This window comes from Balaenoptera ricei, chromosome 2, assembly GCF_028023285.1.
Source record: "Balaenoptera ricei isolate mBalRic1 chromosome 2, mBalRic1.hap2, whole genome shotgun sequence".
NCBI classification, from domain to species: domain Eukaryota; kingdom Metazoa; phylum Chordata; class Mammalia; order Artiodactyla; family Balaenopteridae; genus Balaenoptera; species Balaenoptera ricei.
Genome location: NC_082640.1, coordinates 146563763 through 146583445, shown reverse-complemented (window position 1 = coordinate 146583445; position 19683 = coordinate 146563763). Strand labels below are relative to the sequence as shown.

The 19683-nt window shown below is 37.3% G+C and overlaps 1 protein-coding gene across 4 annotated transcripts; it reads right to left on the bottom strand.

Moving 5' to 3' along the window:
• Positions 1-550: 550 nt before the first annotated feature.
• Positions 551-19620, bottom strand: JKAMP (JNK1/MAPK8 associated membrane protein). Of its 4 annotated transcripts, none has more exons than XM_059915727.1 (7): positions 19536-19620; positions 17461-17552; positions 16735-16889; positions 11054-11260; positions 7147-7328; positions 3568-3644; positions 551-1703 (listed from the first exon to the last, which is right to left on the bottom strand). In XM_059915727.1, exons 1-7 carry the CDS (start codon positions 19537-19539, stop codon positions 1485-1487), a joined length of 936 nt encoding a protein of 311 aa, XP_059771710.1. In that variant the 5' UTR covers positions 19540-19620; the 3' UTR covers positions 551-1484. The 4 variants fall into 4 exon arrangements, with proteins under 4 accessions (XP_059771710.1, XP_059771711.1, XP_059771713.1 ...); XM_059915728.1 differs by having other exon boundaries at positions 17461-17534; positions 19536-19609; XM_059915730.1 differs by lacking the exon at positions 19536-19620 and adding an exon at positions 18992-19058.
• Positions 19621-19683: the final 63 nt, after the last annotated feature.

The following is a 19683-nucleotide window of genomic DNA, read 5'->3' as shown; positions in this document are numbered from 1 at the left end:
AAAAAGTGAGTGCATTTTCTTTTATATTTTGCAGCTGTCAATGGAAGCCTTAAAAGTTTGAGATTTAACAAACTCATGCAACCCTCACCAATGAGCAGAAAAGGGAAATAACCTTCTAAAAATACAAATGGATAAACAGGGTCAGATTATTAAGTGCAAAAATCTTATTTTGCTCCCAATAATGAGTCTCCTGAAGACTTTGGAGCATAAAAATCACAGCACAAGTATTAACAACCAACCAAAGGAAAACTTCATATACTGTATATATTCTGTATTTTGTTAAATCTAAGAAGCCATCAATTGAGATATCACAATATGACAAAAATTGTCTCAGGATTCATAAAATATGGCACATGCATATATCCTCAAAAATGAGATATGGGGGAGGGAAGTATATTTATTCATTTGGGAAAGAGACACTAATCTTACTACTTAACATTTTGAATTATTTCCACAATTAGTGTGGCAAATACAATTAAATGCCAGATATTTGAGATTTTTTTGTAGTTAAGCGTTTTATTATCATTTTTCTTTACAGGAACAGGAATAACCTGAAGATGTCTTCAACCAAACTACCTAAAACAAAAGACCTGTTATATAAATTATGCTCCATTTTTGTAATAGATCAAAATACTGTATTGGTGAAAATAAATAGATAACAAAAAACAACATACTTGATTTCCATGTTTGCTATCAGACCCCACAAATACATTTGACTTTATAATTCAGTATACTGGAAAAACAAACTGAAACACAACAGGCATGCACAATTATGCCAATGCTAAGGATTTCAGATTATACTTGTTACAGTTTTTCTTAATAAAAATGGGAACAACACATTGCTAGGTACACAGAAACATGATTTTGCACAAAAGAATAGCTAAATTGTTGCAAGAGGCAAGTGCTTCCTAATAGGCTTCTAGTGTAATATAACCGTGTGCTTTAAGTGTATGGTGTGTTATACTACATAATGGAGAATTATGGTATTTTGTATTTTCCATCAAACCACAAAATCTGTTAAGTCAAAAAAAGAAAACAGGGCTTCCCTGGTGGCGCAGTGGCTGGGAGTCTGCCTGCGGATGCGGGGGACACGGGTTCGAGCCCTGGTCTGGGAGGATCCCGCATGCCGCGGAGCGGCCGGGCCCGTGGGCCACAATTACTGAGCCTGCGCGTCTGGAGCCTGTGCTCCGCAACGAGAGAGGCCACGATACTGGGAGGCCCGCGCACCGCGATGAAGAGTGGCCCCCGCTTGCCGCAGCTAGAGAGGGCCCTGGCATGGAAACGAAGACCCAACATAGCAACCAATCAATCAATTAAATAAATAAATCTTTAAAAAAAAAGAAAACAAACAACAAACCCCCCCATAACATTAGGTGTACTGACAATCATATTGCCATGTATGACAGAAGAGTACTAATACATTTTTAAATTTCTTTACTTCTTTTTATTAAGAACACTTCTTAGGTTTTTTTGGAATTTTGCATTCAGTGTCCATTGGCTCCTTCTGAGAGTATCCGTGAAGGTTCAGTAAATTTTGCGGTGAACAAGTAAAAAAGGGCCGGTGTGGGTACCAATGCCAAAAGGGGTAAATCTTGCTCGAGTTTATCCACTCTGGAAATGGAGATTATTCCATAGGCATGAAGTAACCAGTGGCTGAAGAGAACAATGAGTCTTTTCTTTCTGACCAGAAGATCATAGCAGTTCTACATAATTTTATAAAAGAAAGAAAAGAGAAACACAGATTATTGGGCTGAATTGGCTAGATAATTTATTACATTTTACTTTAAAACATATTATTGTCACACAAAATCATAACCTCAGAATCACAGGGACCTAAGAAATCACCCAGTCTTGCTACTACACTTCACAGATGAGGAAACTGAGGCTTCCTACAGTCAGCACTCAGCGGCAGCACCAAGACGGGAGCCCACGTCTCTCAGTTCTGGTCTACGCCACCATTCGACCCTGGAAACACTACAGCTTCTTCTGAAAGATCGGAACCGGAAGGGGAACACCGCATTATGTGCCTTCTTCCTGCCCTGATCCACAGCAGCTGAGTCTACCGGTGGGAAGGAGGAGGTACATACACCCAGCTTCCTTACCTCTAGCATTCCTAGAGTCTGCTGCCTGGATACTTAGAAGGGAGCAGAAATGACATGTGACTACTCTGATTTCCCTTTTATCTTTAATACTGCTCTACAATATACAGAAATTGGAAGGACCAAATTATCATAAAAGTAATATCTAAATGTGCTAATGAACACGCTAAAATGTAATTTGCAACTGGTTACTTAACAACTTTCCCTCATTAAATGGCTCATCAGCTCACCTAGAGCTTGACTGTCTTTTCCTGACTTGAATCCCATGAATTTCTGATTCATGTATAGAGTGTTAATTGAAGTACATGAATGTTTTATATATGGGGGATTCCCAGCAGCAGAGAAACAAATATGATTCAAGCTAATCGAACTTTCCATAGTAACTATGGATAATAAACAAAAATTCAAAAACTTCGTTTTATTCAAATATCCAATCATTTCCCCCCCACATTTCCCTAGAGTTGCTAAAAGTGCCAAAACTAATTTGCTTATCTTTAATCATACTGCAAAGCTGATTAAAGATTACCAAGGAGAAATGGGAGTAGAATACAAACGGAAGCATCTGAAAAATCACCATAAAAATACTATCTAGTTCCTCTACTGCTAGTCTACCTAGAAGTCACTATGATTTCTAGGTGGTTTGTTCCCCGCTCTCATTCTTTCACTAATGTAATAGAAAACAGGAGCTTCAAGAGCAACCACTCCAAAATAGTTAACAGCTTTCTCTGGGGTGAACTTTTTTATGTTAAGAATTATAAGGAAGCACGTATCGAGTGTAGTGGGTGGTTGAAAACAGTGCATAGGCACTAGATTAGCAAGCATAGTATGGAAGAGTACTAAGACATGTTACACTTTTATTCCTTTAGAGTTCACTCTCTAAGAGTTCTAACAGTGGCCTTCCACGCACAAAAAGGATATCTCAAGATAGGAACAGCATCGGAACTAATGTAAGTGTTAATGATATTTCCAAATCACCAAAGTATTACAGATATTAAGAGGGCAAAAGTAGACATCCGTAATCAAGAAAATAAAATTAGGGACAAAACATAGAAGGGTATGGAATGTACACTGTAATTATTGATGACTGTTAGTGTTCACTGCAAAAAAAAAAGCCTAGAATTAGTTCTATATAAAATAAAGCATTTTTATGTTTCCTTCAAAATAGTGTTAATAAGGTTCAACATTTCAATAATTATACATTTTCTATGTGGATAAATGATGTGAAATGAGTTTTTTCTCTAACATGCTGGAGTTAAGCCTGACTACTTCACTAATTTCCCAGGCAAATATTGTCTATTATACAACTTTTCATTAACTAATGAGCCAAAAGCTACTGAGTGGCATCGTTTAGCCAAGGATTACTAAAACAATCAGTTGTAACATATCATATCATATGCACTATTCTCCTATTCAGTTGTCAAATCTATAAAAAAAAAAAGTCTTTAACAAAGGAAAAAAGATGTCCTACCTCTATTTCGGAAGCCGACATGTACACAGCCAGAGTAACCAAAGATAATACTAATATAATGTATGGGAAGGCATAGTCTGAAAGACAAACATTGGTATTATGCTGAAAATTAAATTTTCTGAATAAACCATCAAAAAAATTCAAACAGTATAATTCTTTCCATAGACAAAAACCTTCTCAACCAGTCTTGGGAGAGAGTGAAGCCCTAATGCTCTAAGGCAGGGGTCAGCAAACTTTTTCTGTAAAGGGCCGGATAGTGAATACTTCTGGCTTCGTGGGCCACGCAGTTTATGTCTCAGTCACCTAAGTCCGCAGTTGTAGTGGGAAAGCAGCCAGATCGTACAGAAAATGGATGTGCTTGTGTTCCAGTAAAACTTACTTTATAAGTTTGTAAGTTATAACTTATTTATAAGTTATTCAGACAATAAAATTCAAATTTCATATAATTGTCACATGTCAAGAAATACTACTCTTCTTTTGATTTTTTTCCCCAACAGTTAAAAAATGTAAAACTATCATTGGCCCAGCTTTGAAGACCCCTGCCTGAAGGCTTCCACTGCTGTAAAGAATTAACTTATCTCCTATGCATCTGGCATGATACTAGTTATGTATCAAACTTGGGAGAATTGGGAAAATAATTACTCAATTTTCTGTGTTTTGTGGTCCAGATGGGGAACTTCGTTGAGAAAGGCTATATATTAGTAATTCAGCTTTAATTAAAAGGTCATATACCAATAAACCTCAAAGGCTAAATGGATCATTCAGTCTCTTAATGTCAAATTTCTAGACAGTTCTACTTCAAATACAGTACAGTAAAATAATACTTTAAGTGAAATTTTTTCTTAAAAATACCACCTCTTAAAATGTTTTAAATTTATAGCTCACTAAAACAAATGGACAAATTGAGAAAGATACCTTGAATTATTTTTTATACAATTATCTTAAAACAATTAACTTCAGTTACTAAAACTATTAATCATTCTACAATACAATGCAGTGGAACCCATCTGGAACATTTTCAAATGTTAATTAAGGATATGGCAGCCAGAATCTCTGAATTATCTATACAGGCCTGATTCCAATTACTAAATAACTGACAATGATTAGGTCCTATCCAGCCATTCAAAAGAATCCCAATTAACTTATAAATAGCTAAACAATGTTGCTAATGATAGTAAGAACTGGTAGAGAAAGAGCTGGTAGTAAAAAGGAGAAAGAGGAAATTTCCAACAAGCCCCAAACTTGTGGGGAGTAGAGGGAGGTTCTGGGCTCAAAGCAGGATTTAGAGTGGTTCTTACTCTGGGGTCTAAAACAATGTAATATTTTGAGCAACTAGGTCTGGGGGTAGTGCCTGGAAATCTTCATTTTAGTTCTGCTGGTGGTTCAGAGGAAGATCACACTTAAAAACTGGCTTCAGTAATACTTCCAAGCAAGTAAAAGTTTGTCATTGACATCTTCCTAATTACCCCAGTGTCTCTCTCCCTAGACCCTGGTATCTTGAGCTACCAGAAGCCTCTTGGTGCTCTACTTTGCTCAGACTTGCTATATTCCCTTGTCATGGACTAAATGTTTGCGACCCCACCCCCCCAAATTCTTATGTTGAAATCCTAACCCCCAATGTGATGCTATTAGTAGGTGGGGGGGGGGGGCCTTTGGGGTGATTAGGTCATGAGGGTGGAGCCCTCATGAATGGGATTCGTGCCCTTATAAAAGAGACCTCAAAGACCTCTTCCCTCTTCTGCTATGTGAGGACACTGAAAGAAGACAGCCATCAATGAACCAAGACACGAGTCCTCACCAGACTCCAAATCTGCTGGTGCCTTTTTTCAACACCATAAAATTATGAGTTGGTATGATACCCTCTGTGACTAATCTCAGCAGATTGCACAAGTTTATACTTAGTGCAAATAAAAAATAACTCCTTGATCCTCCTATGAATGTGCTTTGAGTGGAGGCTTGTTAACAAAATGATCCAAAGACGTTCAGTGTGGGAAAAGGCATTTTCCATATAGGCAGCTACAACATAGGAAGCAATGCTGTCTGGCAGTCTCCTTAGGTTAACTTTCCAAACCTTTCCCTGCTTTCCACAGCTTTTCCCTTTTCTCCATTTCATAACCAAGAGGTTCTATATAATAGCACCAGCGGCGGTCTAGGACACAGGGATTTGAGGGCTGGCAATTCTTAAATCTTTAAGCCTAGTCAGCTCTCCCAAGCTTGTCTAGGATAAATGACTACCTGTGCTCTTTTGAATATTCCATGAATACCTAAAACTGAATTCACTTCTCACCAACCTATTTGCTTATTCTAACATTCATTATTCATACATTCACTAGTTACTAAGTCAGAAAGCTCCTTTATCGTATTCTCCTCCCATTTCCTCAACCCCTATATTTAATTAGTTACCTAGCTTAGTTAACTCTGTCTTTGAAATAGTTCTTCTTTCCCAATGTTTCTCTGCTTTAGGTCAGACAGTCAGGCCCGGCTTACAGCAGTCATCTCTTAACTGATCCCCCAGGTTCTCTTCCCTGCCAATCCATCTTCCACACTGCTACCAAGTTATCTTTCTAAAATGCAAATCTAGTCATGTCACTCTTCCTCCTGACATCCTTTTAAGAGCAGGTCTCTAGTCCCTGGAGCAAGAATAGCAACCTCAAATGCCTACAGAGGTCATCCAGGAGAATGACTGAAGTGGGCCAAATCCAAGAAAATAGGAAATGGTAGGAGCTAGGAAAAACTATAGATTTTCAAACACTATGCAGGCCAAAAGAAACAATACATCTGTAAAACCAGAATATGAGGGATAACAGACCCCTGACTAGTCTCCACTTTCTTCTTCCCGTGGCCTTATCCTCAGCTCCACCCTCCTAACTTTGAATCAAATTCATTACTAAGCTACATTATTTGCACAGTGATGCCATCTTGCCCAGTTCCTTCAGGCCAGAAGCTTGCCCTCTGTACCCAGGCAGGCTCCATATAAAGATGGTATCCAACATCCTTGCAATGTTCAACGTCACGCGTTCAAAAAGTCCCTCACTATGTTCTCTCAGCTACTTATAGCTTTCCTAGTAGTATATGAGCTCTTTAACACCAACTTTCTCTCATTCTTCTTTCGAGTCACAGATCAGTCTAAATGATTGCTGAATAAATGAATGGATATATTAAAAAAATATATTGAGGATTTTTTACTATACCTAAAAGTCTTTCATAAAGGAATTTAGAAAACTAAGACTTAATGGTAAACAGTATATATTATCACGAGTAATTTTCATCTATTATATGTAAAAACCATCTATTATATCAAGAGTAATTTCCATCTATTCCATGTTTTTTAATTTATACTCAGGTTTTAAAAATCTTCCTATTGATGTTGTGAGCTTCAAATACAAAGTATTCTCTAAACAGAAATCAGTTTTGATAAAGAATGATGATATGTTTTAGCAAATATATATACTATGGTTTATTTTCAAGAATAAAAAACAAAAACCAAACTACAGAAAAAGGTCCAAAATTATACTCAGAGAAAATATTGTTTATCACATATAGTAAATATATTTCATTGACTTTACCCAACAAACTTACATAAAAGGCCTCCACCAACTGCCTGAAGCACGGTTAAAATTGGGAAGAAGTAAAGTGCAGCATAAATACTTTTAAATCGATCAGATTTCCCTAACCCGCAGGCAATCTTCTTTACCAGAAGAGGTCGGAGCAGCATCATTAATACCAAGCAGAATGCATAGTAGATAAATACAATGGTGTATCTGGAAAATAAAATAAAAAATTATAACATCAAAAATATGTTTTAAAATGTATTTTTATCATTGATCATTTTAAAATCAAAGATCCTGAAAAAGGTTTAAAAAGTCTATCCATCAAATATTCAGATTGGTGGTGGGTTCACCAAAAAGACTCTCATAATACCACTGCAAAGTGGATGCTGAGTCCTTTCCGGTAGGCAGTTTGGAAATGTGTATCAAAAATCCTAAAATGTTTATATCCTTTAATTCAAAATTTTAACTTGTAGAAATTTATCAAAGGGAAACAATCGGGTATACACAAAAAACCTGATGAACAAGCATTTTTATTGAATCACACAATAAAGAAAACTCAGGAAGAAAATAAATACTCAACAATAGGAAGTTGGTTAAATTTTAGAGTATATTTATGCTGGAATACTATGCAGACATTAAAAATCCAGTTATGAAAGAAATGTTAACAACAAAAGCAACTGTGCCTCATACATTAAGTGACAAGAACAGGCTACAAAATGGCATGCGCATAGAATAACCTTAATATTCTTTAAAAAAGAATAAAACTTAAAAATAATAAAAATAAAATAAAAATAAAAAGTACAGCTGGAAAGACATTTTTAGCAGTGATCATCTTAAGAAATGGAATTACAGATTATTTTATTTGGGGTATGCCTTTTCTGTTTTCCAAATATTCTATAATGTAATTTTTACAATCAGAAAAAAAGTTGCAAAAAGATCTCTGTATCAGCAGACTACAGTTTCTAGCTCCTTATTTTGAATAATTACATTTCTATGCACATAGTTCTAACTTCCTTTTCATGAGGATTTTCAAATTATTTTTTACTATCTTATACGCAAACCCTCTCGCTTGCAGGGGAGAGTCAAGGGAAGCACGGGAGTTGTTTCAAATAACTGACCACATGCCTCTTCTCCACACAGCTTAATGATACCTGGTCGCTGTGCTCTCATGATGCTTTTAGGTCCAGCCCTGTACCATACTGCATTATTTCAAGCCTCACTTCTTGGATGATGAGTTTTGTCTTCTTAGGCTACCTCTTACCAATATCAAAACAAAATAATAGCTGTCTATTTCTTCAGCTTGTAGTTCCTTAAGAGCTCCAAAAAGACTATTATTTTAATCAGAAGGAAACCATCATGTGCTACCTGTCCTAAAGACCTGGGAAACTAGCTTTTGGAAGCAGATACCTGTTTCCCGCCCCTGCTCTCCACCAGAAGACCTCATCCTCTACCTCCCCCCACCATCCATGCCCCTCATATGCACAAAGGATAAATCTGACAAGCTAAAGCTAAGTTTTGTTACAACAGTAATTACTGCTCATTGTCAATAACTCAAAGTTTTAGTAAACATTACCTTTTGCAGTAAGTTTCCAATGATAGAAGCTTGCATGTTTTTCCATATCTTATCTAATTAATTTCCCCTCAAAACTATAATTGTCGGGGCTTCCCCGGTGGCGCAGTGGTTGAGAGTCTGCCTGCCAGTGCAGGGGACACGGGTTCCAGCCCTGGTCTGGGAGGATCCCACATGCCGCGGAGCGACTGGGCCCGTGAGCCACGGCTACTGAACCTGCGCGTCTGGAGCCTGTGCTCCGCAATGGGAGGGGCCGCGATAGTGAGAGGCCCGCGCACCGCGATGAAGAGGGGCCCCCGCTCGCCACAACTAGAGAAAGCCCTTGCACAGAAACGAAGACCCAACACAGCCGAGAATGAATAAATAAATAAATAAATAGTAAAAATAAAGGAATTCCTTTAAAAAAAAAAAGAGTAAGGGCTTGGACCCCAAATGCCTGGCCCAACTCCCAGCCCTGCCATTTACTGGCTTACACCTCTGTTTAAAAAAAAAAAAAACTATAATTATCAGTAAAAGTATTCTGATATTTTTCAATTTGTAAGGAATTTATATATACCAGTGGAGAAGATATCCTCCACTAGTCAATGTAATAGTGTTCCAAAGGTTTCTGTTAATACTGCGCCATTACTTTTTGTTGACTTACAAAAGAAAAAAATCATTATGACTTTGGTAGTCCTACAGCTTGCAGAAATGTTTAGCCCCAGTCTAGCCATATATGTAAGTTTAAATGGTTATGTAAAGTAACATGTATGAATTCAAATGCTAGTATTATAAAATCTTCTCATACTTTTAATAAAACATTGTTTTGTATAATTAATAAAACAAGGCAGACAGTCCATTCCACAGTGACTATTGGTGAAGCTGCTAAGAAAAAAAAAAATACCTACTTAATTCAAAGATGGTGAACAGATGGAAAATGTCCTAATCAATGAAGTTGTGTGATGAGTCTGAGTGCTGTGACAAGGCTCTGAGGCCATACCCAACTCAGCAGGACAAGTGCTGTGATAAATTAGAAGTGGCTGTTATGACTGCAGAATGAGGGCTGTGAGTACCTATTTGCCATCTCTGTTCTCATATTTTTTGACTCTCCTACTACAGGATTTACAGATATTATAAAAAACACTATAGATGTGAATAGCAGTAAATGAGTCTGATTTTGTTTTAAATAACATGGTTATATATCTTATTTAAATATAATATCTGATTCAGTAATTAACTTCTCTAAATAGGACCAGGTTAAGTTCTGCAAGTCCCCAGGACAGTATGTGACAAGAGAATAATCAAAGCTGAGGGTTATAGCTCTATGAAATCAACAAAGAAGATAGTATCAGTCTTTTAGATACAATTTATATATATAAATATGTCTGGTTGTCTCTGTATATATATATAAATAATTTGCAGGACTTAAAAGGTAGGCAGGTGGAAAAGATTTTTATAGCTCTATATCTGGATCTCGTTTTTTGTTTTGTTGTTGCTTTTTTTTTCTACTTTTTTTTTGGATCTCGTTTTTTGCAAAGTATCTTTTTACATACATGCATGTTTGTTTTTGACACTTAGTACTATTAAGAAATGCACAAAAAGTACTATTTTGTTGAGCATATTACATAATGGTAACTTGCTACAACTATGAGAATATAAATACCAGACTCTTCTATTATACATTTACTGAGAAAAACACATCAGAATGAACACTAATTCACAGAAATTCTAAAAATGTAGGCCTGGGTAATATTATACAGAATCTTATGAATTTGATATTTTTAAAACAAAACATCCTGGTGAAAATCACAAACATTTATTTGGAAAAAACAAAAACAAAAAGAAAGAACATTAAGCCAAGCCCTCTAATAATAATGCCAGCTACTTGTAAGTGCTTCCTGTATGTAAGGCATTTATTTAAGTCACCTTATAAGGTATCATTATTCCCATTTTTACCAACAGGAAAGCCAAGGTTATAAGAGGCTCTTAACATGTTCAAGTTAACAGCTGACAGACCCGGGATTGAAACTCAAGCCTGTTTTTAGCTCCAAAGCCTATACTACTTCCTGTATGTCAGATATTGCTTCTCTGTTGTATAAGAAAAAGGTTTTCCTTATAATTCCCTTTTTAAGAAACAGATATAGCTTATTTTAGAAGTGCTCAGACATACGTCAACATCAACACAAAAATACTTTCACTTCTATTATACTAAGATGTATTTCTATTTCCTCTTCTCAGACTATGTATCACTTAAAAGAAGAAAATCATTTCTGTATATCTCCCCCAGTGCCTAGGAGCCATTTCACAAGGCTCAATCTGCTTAAATGAATGAAATCTATAATCATCATTTTTTAAAAAATGATCTTACGTCTAAATAAATACTTACAGTGGGTAGACAGCTTCATGAGTACAGTGCACTGTGGTAACATAATCTGGACTTGGATTGTAAAGCATGGTGTACCAATCAGAAAGCATCAATACTCGACATGAATGGATATAAAGCACACCGACTGGATCGCTCACAAGTAAGGTGATGATAGCTGCCATAGTGCATTCAAATAATGCAGTGATGTGTTGGAAAAGGGCACTGGAACTAGTAAAACAAAGGAGGCACAATCACCAGAAAATTCTCAGCATGTTAAGTGGCTTTTAATAAAACCTGTGTATGCTTCAAAATATGTATTCTAAAAAGGAGTTTTAACTGATAAATCCTGAAACAAAAAAATCTTCTAAATAGGTAAGAAAAGCCAAGCACATATGAAAACTACTTGAGAAGGATTTAACCTTGTTTACTAAAAAGAGATAAATAATCATCCCAGATAACACTGTGCCAATATTGTCTAAATGTGTAGAAGAGCAGAAATTAGATCTACCTTTATCTTCAGTTACTCGCCAAATTATTAAAAATGTCTTAAAGTTATCTATGCATCATTTTAAATTATCTTAAACATTAAAAGTACATAAAAGATTATATGTAATACATATTAGTTATAAAATATAATAAACATTGTAAGCTCACCACCTAACCCAATAACTAAAACATTAACAACTTACATCTACCTGTTCCTCCCCATTCCACATTCCTGTCTCTCCCCTAGAAATAACCATTATACTAAATGTTCTTTATCAGTTTTTCTAAACAGTTTTTATTCCAACTGTATTTGTATTCCAACTTCAAAACCACTATTTACTTTTGCTTATTTTTCAACATGATAAAGTGAGGTAAGCTTTCTGAGATTTTTCTTTCCACTCAAAATTACATTTCCAAGATTCATTCATGGTTTTGCTTATACCTGAAGTTCAGTCGTTTTCACTGCTGTATAATATTCCATTGTGTGATCTTTCCATTATTTATCCATTCTGCTTTGTTAGTAAAATGTGTTGCAAATGTCTTCCTCTCAGTTTGTGGGTTGAATTTTCATTTTCTTTCTGATGTCTTTTTATAAACAGATGTTCTAAATTTTAATATAGTTGCCTTTATCAATTTTTAAATTTCTGGTTAGCAGATTCTCACTCTAAGAAAAATATTATCCTGTATTTTCTTCTAAAAGTTTTAAGGTTTTGCTTTTCATGTTTCAATCTTTAACTCAGAAGAGATTTCTGTGGCTAAGTTAGGATATAACTTTAGCTTTTCCCATTTGGATATCCAACTGTCCCAGCAGCAGCATTTTATTGAATAGTTACTCTGTTCTCCCCACTAAGCTGCCATGCCACTTCTGCCATATAAAGTCTCCTATATAACCAGCCTGTTTCTAGGTTCTCTATTTTGTTCCTGGGGTCCATTTATCTATCCCTGAGACAACAGAATATGACAATAATTCTTGATATTACATACATTCTTTTACTTTTTCAGTGGTCTTGGTCATTCTTGGGCCTTAGAACTTCCATATAAATTAGAGAATTAGCTTGTCAAGTTCCACAGTATAAATCCAATGTAGCTTAGCTACCTTGGTCTTGGCTACCTCACAGTACTGTGATTCTGTAAATGAAATATAGGGAGGTAATTGATTTTATATACTTAGCTTACAGCCAGCCTCTTCACTAAACTCTCATTATTTATGATTGCTTCTCTATAGATGCTTTTGAGTTTTCTATTTGAACAATGTTTCAGTTACCTATCACTGCACAGCAAACTACCCTAAAACTCAGTGGCTTGAAACAACCACCACTGATTATTTCTCACTGTTCTGTGGTTTGACTGGGCTCATCTGAAAGAATGAAAAACAAATTCACAGAATTGCTTCCTAGGAAGCAAAACACATCCCAAGCAGAATAAATAAAAAGAAATTCACATTATAATTAAGCTGCAGAATACCAAAGATAAAAGAGCAGCTAGTCAGCAGCCCCCGTGTGCTCACAGCTGACAGCCAGCACCTACTCCAGCATATGAGTTACTCATTTTGAACACCACAGCCCAGTCCAGCCTCTAGATGGGTGCATCCCAACTCAACATCACGTGGAACAGAAAGGACTACCCAGTTGCTATCGGCAGTTAACCTCCGGCTACCCTCCCAACCCTACTGCCTGGTTTGTCACTCTGGCCCCAGCTCAGGGTGGGTTTGCTTGTTTTCTGAAAAAGAAGAGTTCTCGGAGATCCCCCCTTATTCCTGTGAGACCAGCAATGTCTTAAACAGTATGTCTCTTCCAGACTTTAGTTATTTCATGCAGGAGGGTGACCTGGAGCTCCTGATTAGCCCATGGTGTTGGAAGCAGAACTCCTGTGCCATTTTACACAGATGAAGACACTAAATATGTAAGTAAACGTGTACACTTTCATATTATATAATCCAATCTTTTGCTTCCTTACAGAATTCATATTTTTAGAGGCAAAATCCCCACCTCATTATTTCTTGCCATGACTTTCGCAACCTTCTTACTGGCTTCCTCTTCTCATCATGCTCGCTTTCAATCCATCTGCAGTCAACTATGTAATCTTTACAAAATGGAGTCTGCTTTTAAAACTCCCCTTATTAAACGACTTCAGTGGATCCCATCTGCCTTTCAGGAAAAATACTTCCTACCAGCCTTATCTCCCACACCTCCTGCCCTTACGAAATTACTTTGTTTCCTCGCTGCTCCCTTCATCCCATCATGCTTCATGCGCCACCTCAAAACACGTCACCTATCTGGCAAATGGTGTATCCTTCAAGATCGGCTCTGGGGTTGTCCCCAGGTCTTAGGAGTATTTCCTAAGACTCCCCCAGCCCCAAACCTCTTTATATCTTGGTCTCATTTAGTCCCTATTTCTCATGGCACCCTCAGCTCTCATTTCTTGGTTATGCTGTGCTCTTCCTTGGCTCTAGACTTCTGCACATCTTTTTCCTACTGTCTGACTCTTTCTTCAATTCCTCTCTCAAAAACTACTCATTTTTCAAAGTTCAACTTAAAGTCAGTTTTTTCTCCTGTGACACCACCCTATTTTGAGAGGACAGAATTGACTTCTTCCCTCTTTAAGCTAGCCTGAAAACTCTGTGCATACCTCTACTACCGCCCCTCACATACACTGTGATGGTCTGTCTGCCTCATCCACCGCGACTGTGAGCATCCACGTTTTCATCACCTCTGAATCCCACAACCTAGCAGAGCACCTGGCACATTGCAAACGTCCCTAAAGATTGTTGCATGAGTACATTGGGAAAGCTATAAATTACATAAAAACAAATTACGGAAGAGGCACAGCTTCTGGCTTCATTACATAAAAACATGCAATTTCTGCCTATCTCTGCCCTGGCCTCAAAGAAAAACAAATTTAATACTAAACTTTGGGGAAAGCAAGCAGGCCAGAAAGGGAAGTTTTGATTAGTGTCTAGCCCATGCATTCTCAATGGGCACCAGCACTCCCAAGGGGACAAGAATGGATCCTTGGGTATAAAATAATATTACACTTTTTATATATAAAGCACATGTATACATACACTATATAAACCAATAAACAATATATCTGCGATATTAAAATTTTACGGGGTAGGTGGAATTGGGGGGAAAAAGGTATCTAAAAAGCTTCTTTAAGGAGGAAAGAATGAAAAAAACGTCGAGAAACATGAGTCTAGCCTCAGACAGCTAGGCCCCTGCTTCCTTGATTTTAAGTGCAATGTCTCAGGAAAATGCAAGAGATAGTCCTTGTCTTTCTTGCTACCAATTTCCTAGGCAAAGCAAAGATATGCAACCTCCTTTTTAAGCCTACCTCCTTTCCTGCCTAAGCACTGATCACACCTCTGCTTTACCCCCAAACCAAGGCTCTACCCTCTGCTCTAAAATTCTGCCTCAAAACATATCTGATGTTTTAGTTCAAATGCATTTGGTGAGGTACATCCATTAAACCCACCTCTTCTCCACTCTGGGCTGAGAAGTTCCAAATGAGCAATTATTCTATTTTAGCTCTGTTAATCACATCTCTTTTCTAGCCCTCACCTCTCATCATTCTATAACAGAAATTAAAAGCAGGATGAGAGCTGCTTTAAAAAAATTTTTTAAATAGAGTCTTCTGAAAAATAATGAATGCTCTTCCAATGTAAATAATCACTGTGGACTTATTAGGTAGATCCAGAAAAGTACTGATTCTACTTCCACCTGACCTTCTTTTCACTTCCGTTCCTACCACTGGCCATCACTATTTCTTGGACAACAACTTTCTAATATGTCTCACCACTAATCTGCCCTCCACAGAAGTTATCTTCCTAAAACATACATCCAAGATGCTGTTTCTCTAAACCAAAACCTTCACCAATAAATCATTCACTCGGCAAATACTAAGTGAGTATCTACCATGCGCCAGCGGCTGTGCTGGTCTCTGGAGATTTCATAGAGAACACCAGCGATGGCCACTGCCCTCATGGAGCCTATGGTCAGGGGTGGGAAAGAACATTAAATGAGGAGGCAAACATAACTACAAATTATGTTGACTGCTAAATACAAAGCAAAAACAACAACAAAATGAGAGTGCTATTAAAAAAGAAAATTAACGGGGACAGACCTACATTAGATTGGGTCAGGGGAGGCCCCTCCGAGTAGGTGTAATTTAACCTGAGATCTGAAGGAAGAAAAGGCAGCTAGGTAAAAAGTTGCAGGGAGAAGAGAGTATTTCAGGCAGAGAAGAGTTTGGGGAAAGGGACAGGACTTAAAGCAGGAAAGATGCTGAGATGTCAGAGGAAGCAACAGCCAGGATGGCTGAAATGTACTACAGTAGAATCTGGTTCCTCATTCCCAGTGGGATAAGGTTCACATCATCACCAAGAACTTTCACATTCTGGCCTCAACCCCCTTTCCCACCCTCCTTTTTACTACCTTTCTCTCATATGCAATCCACACTTTGAACACCCAACTACTTCCATTCCCACCCACAAGAGATCACGTTTCATACCTCCCTGCCAGTGTTCACGCTGTTGCCTCTGCCTAAAATGTTCCTTTTTTGAAGTGTTTCAGGTCCCACCAGGCACAATTTATCTCTTCCATTCTTTGTGATTCCAGAGCATTTTGTTTATAAAGCTTTTATGTACTTTTTGTTTATATACTTTTAAGACTGATTTGTATTATAATTAGTTATGTATACATTTGTCTTCTCTACAAGAGTGTAACTATAAACCACATCAGTTATTTTTGTATCTCCTTCCCTGATCTTTTCAACGTAAAACACAATGCTCAGTAAATTTTTTGGATTTGTTTTAGTATGAGTTTTCATAATTAGGTTGCAGCTATAACATTTTAACTACATTATGCTAGATTACTAGTATTAAGTTGCAAAGTATTTGTTTTAGAACAATAAACAGTTTGTAATCATAGCCAAGTCTTTGTAGAAAACCAATAAAGATAATTAAGAAATAAAAATATAAATAAAATACTCCCTCAGCATCACTCAGAGTAAAACAGACAAAGGATATTTCCCTTAATATTTACTGAGGCATGCCCTAGAATTAAGTTTCCTTGCCACAGTCAAAAGTAATCAGAAGATAAAGGAAAAACAGGTTTGCCACTTTTACAAAAACAGAAGTATAATTACTTGATAAGGTCTTCTAAATGATAGCTATTCCAACATCAGTCCACCCAGGTACATTCATAGAAAGTACTAACCTCTTTTTCCCTGAGTACCATTCAATGAAGAACCAATGTAAAACAAGAGGAAGCATAGCCATAAATCCAAGATAGAGCCAATCATAAAGTTCTGGAGACTCTGTGCAAGGCTGACAATATTTCTGTGCATTTGTTCTCTGTCCTCTTGGACACACCTATGATATATAAGAACAGTATTTTATGTACATATATTATCCTAGAACATTAACAACCCCAAAAAATCATTCACTAAAACATCACATTTCAGTTTAAACATCTGTTTACATGTGCATCTTTTAAAAATAAAAGAGAAAGCATAAGTAAAATAAAAAGCAATCTACATTGTATTTGCTATACCTGCATAATGTTATTAAAGGACTCTTTATTAAGTTACTAAAATAGTTGACTAATATTACATGAAAAACCTAGTTATTAACACCATATAAAAATTGCAGAGAAATGCTCTGGAGTTGTAATGCTAAATTATTGTCCAAGTCACTTTTCTATATTAATAAAAAGTAATTAGAAATTATTATAAAACTATCAAATTAAAAAACTTAATAACTGACCGTCAAGATGTATTATAGGTATATAATCAATATGACAACACAAATAAGGATTTTATTAATGCCTCCATATTCTTTTACAAGTTGAATACATTGAAGAAAAAAGTTATTCTACATGTGACAATATTTCAGAAGCAAAAAGATTTTACAAATGAAATAACATACAAATGTTAAGACTTACCCCACATTCTCCATATATTTCAGTTGAGCCATTTTTAAATAACAGGGTCTTCCCACAATAAAGTCCAAGGCATGCTGGTTGAATATCGACAGCTTTTTAAAAACAAATGCCAGTACAGTAACATCTTTTGTGATTATAAAAAATAAGGTAATAAGAGCTGAAACATTTGGCAGCAATATCTCAACACACTTTCAATTAAAAAATATGTATTAGACAAAAGTCTTGATGCATTTATTTAAAGTTTTCCTTTTACACTGTGACACTACTGAAGGTTACATGGAACCTTATTACTAATACTGTTCCTTAAGATTAAGGTCCTCAACCAGCAGAGCGGACTTTATGCCCACAACTCAAAGCCTAACCTCGTACATCTCCAATGGCTCCAACCAGCCATTCCCCTTGATTAGATGGTCTAGACTTTTGAATTTCCTTTTTTTTTTTTTTTTTTTAACTAGAGGACTAAAAGAGGATCGATACTTTTTATTTTGCCCAGTCAGGACATTAAGTGCGAGCATACACACGAAATCTATTATCACCTTCCTTCATGACAGAACACCCTTTAATACCAGAAAAGCAGAAAGGACATAAGTTCAGAATAAAGGGAAGGCCTTTAAAGTAAATACATTCACCTTACAAGAAGCTTGTAAAATTATCCTAACTTTGGTCATTTTTGTAGAGGAAAAGTGAAGATTTCATCAAGGCTGTCACTGGGCCTCTGACCAATACTTAGGAACCACTGCATTAGAATCAACCCTCTGATCTCAAGGCTTGGACAACATAAAAAGCAGCTCTGTTTAACCAAAAAAACTCAGGGCCTACAGATTGTCTTTGACCTCATCTACAGGGAGAAACTATCGAAGGAGTTTTTTTCATCAGTGACAGCTGATTCCCTTCAATCATTGATTCATTCATTCAGTAAACATGCATTAAGTGTCTGATTCCACTGGTGAAGGGCCCCTAAAGATCCACAGAGGAACATGACAGCGTCCCTACCCTCAAAGAACCTACAGCCTAGTGTGGAATAAATCCAAAACAACTGTGGTCAGATGTGAATTAACTTGGGAAATTATGCATTTTATGGCTATTCTTGAACAATCATTTCCCAAATTCTTCATGAATTCACAATCTAGAGACTGCCTGATCCACAATACTTTCTTCTTTCAAATTTAAGTAGACTTTTTTTCTTTCTCCTTGTGCTGAAGAGAAAAATAGAAATGGCGCTGACTAAAATGCCTCAAGTTTAATATGTTCACTTTTATAAAATTTCTGACTTTTAAAAAAACCCATGGGCTTCTTTACCTTACTTGGCACTTATTTTTAAACCAGTTGTAATCACAATGTTCTAAACTAAGAGACGGAAACGAGTTGTTTCAGATTTTTTGAGAAGGCAGAAGGTAAAGAATTGGAAACCTTCTATACCGGTTTTGCATCTAGCAGATGCATAATAAATACATTTGAGTGTAAATAATCTAAAATTTCTCAAAATCCAAGGCCTGAAAACCGGTATGATAAACTGAACGCAACAGCTTACCGTCGACCAAAATAACCCTAGCTCCCACTGTACGCTCACTTTCCCCTTTCATTTCCTTTAGTAAAGGAGGTCTAGATTTTTTACTTTTTTGCAACCGTCATGCCCCTTTGTGAAGGGCCCCCCAAACTTAACGTTTGATGCTGAAGCAGGACACAACAGTTAAGCTGCAATTAGTTTCTGCTTCCTTTCCTGTTTTCCTGCACTTACGCCCGCGCTTTAAATTGTCAAGTCAACCCTCAGGAATGTTAAACAAAGGGACCGAAGCAAAGGGACTGAGGTGACATTTTGAACAAACAGCAAAGGCCTGGCCTTTTCCCCCAGTACGCAGCCGGCGTCCCCTCTGCAGTCGGTCTCCCCGCTGCAGCTTGTCTGGAGCAGAGACTATCCCTATCCCACCTCGGCCCGGCCAAGAGCGGCTGGGAGCAAGGGACAAGGATTCGCCGCTATCCGGAGGCCACCCGCTGTGGCCGAGCCCAGAGCTGGGAGCGTAGGGAAGAAGCAGAGACTAGGATAAATGCTTCCCGGGACCTCGGCAACCACTCACCCATCGGCAGCTTGTAGGTTTCCTTGGAGAGGTTCGTGGATCAGCCGACCCGGTCGCAGCGCCCGGACATCCGGGCCAAAGCCGCCTCGACGGCTCCGCCTCCTGGTAACCCGGGCAACCGCTCCGAAGCCCCGCCCCGCCTCGCGCT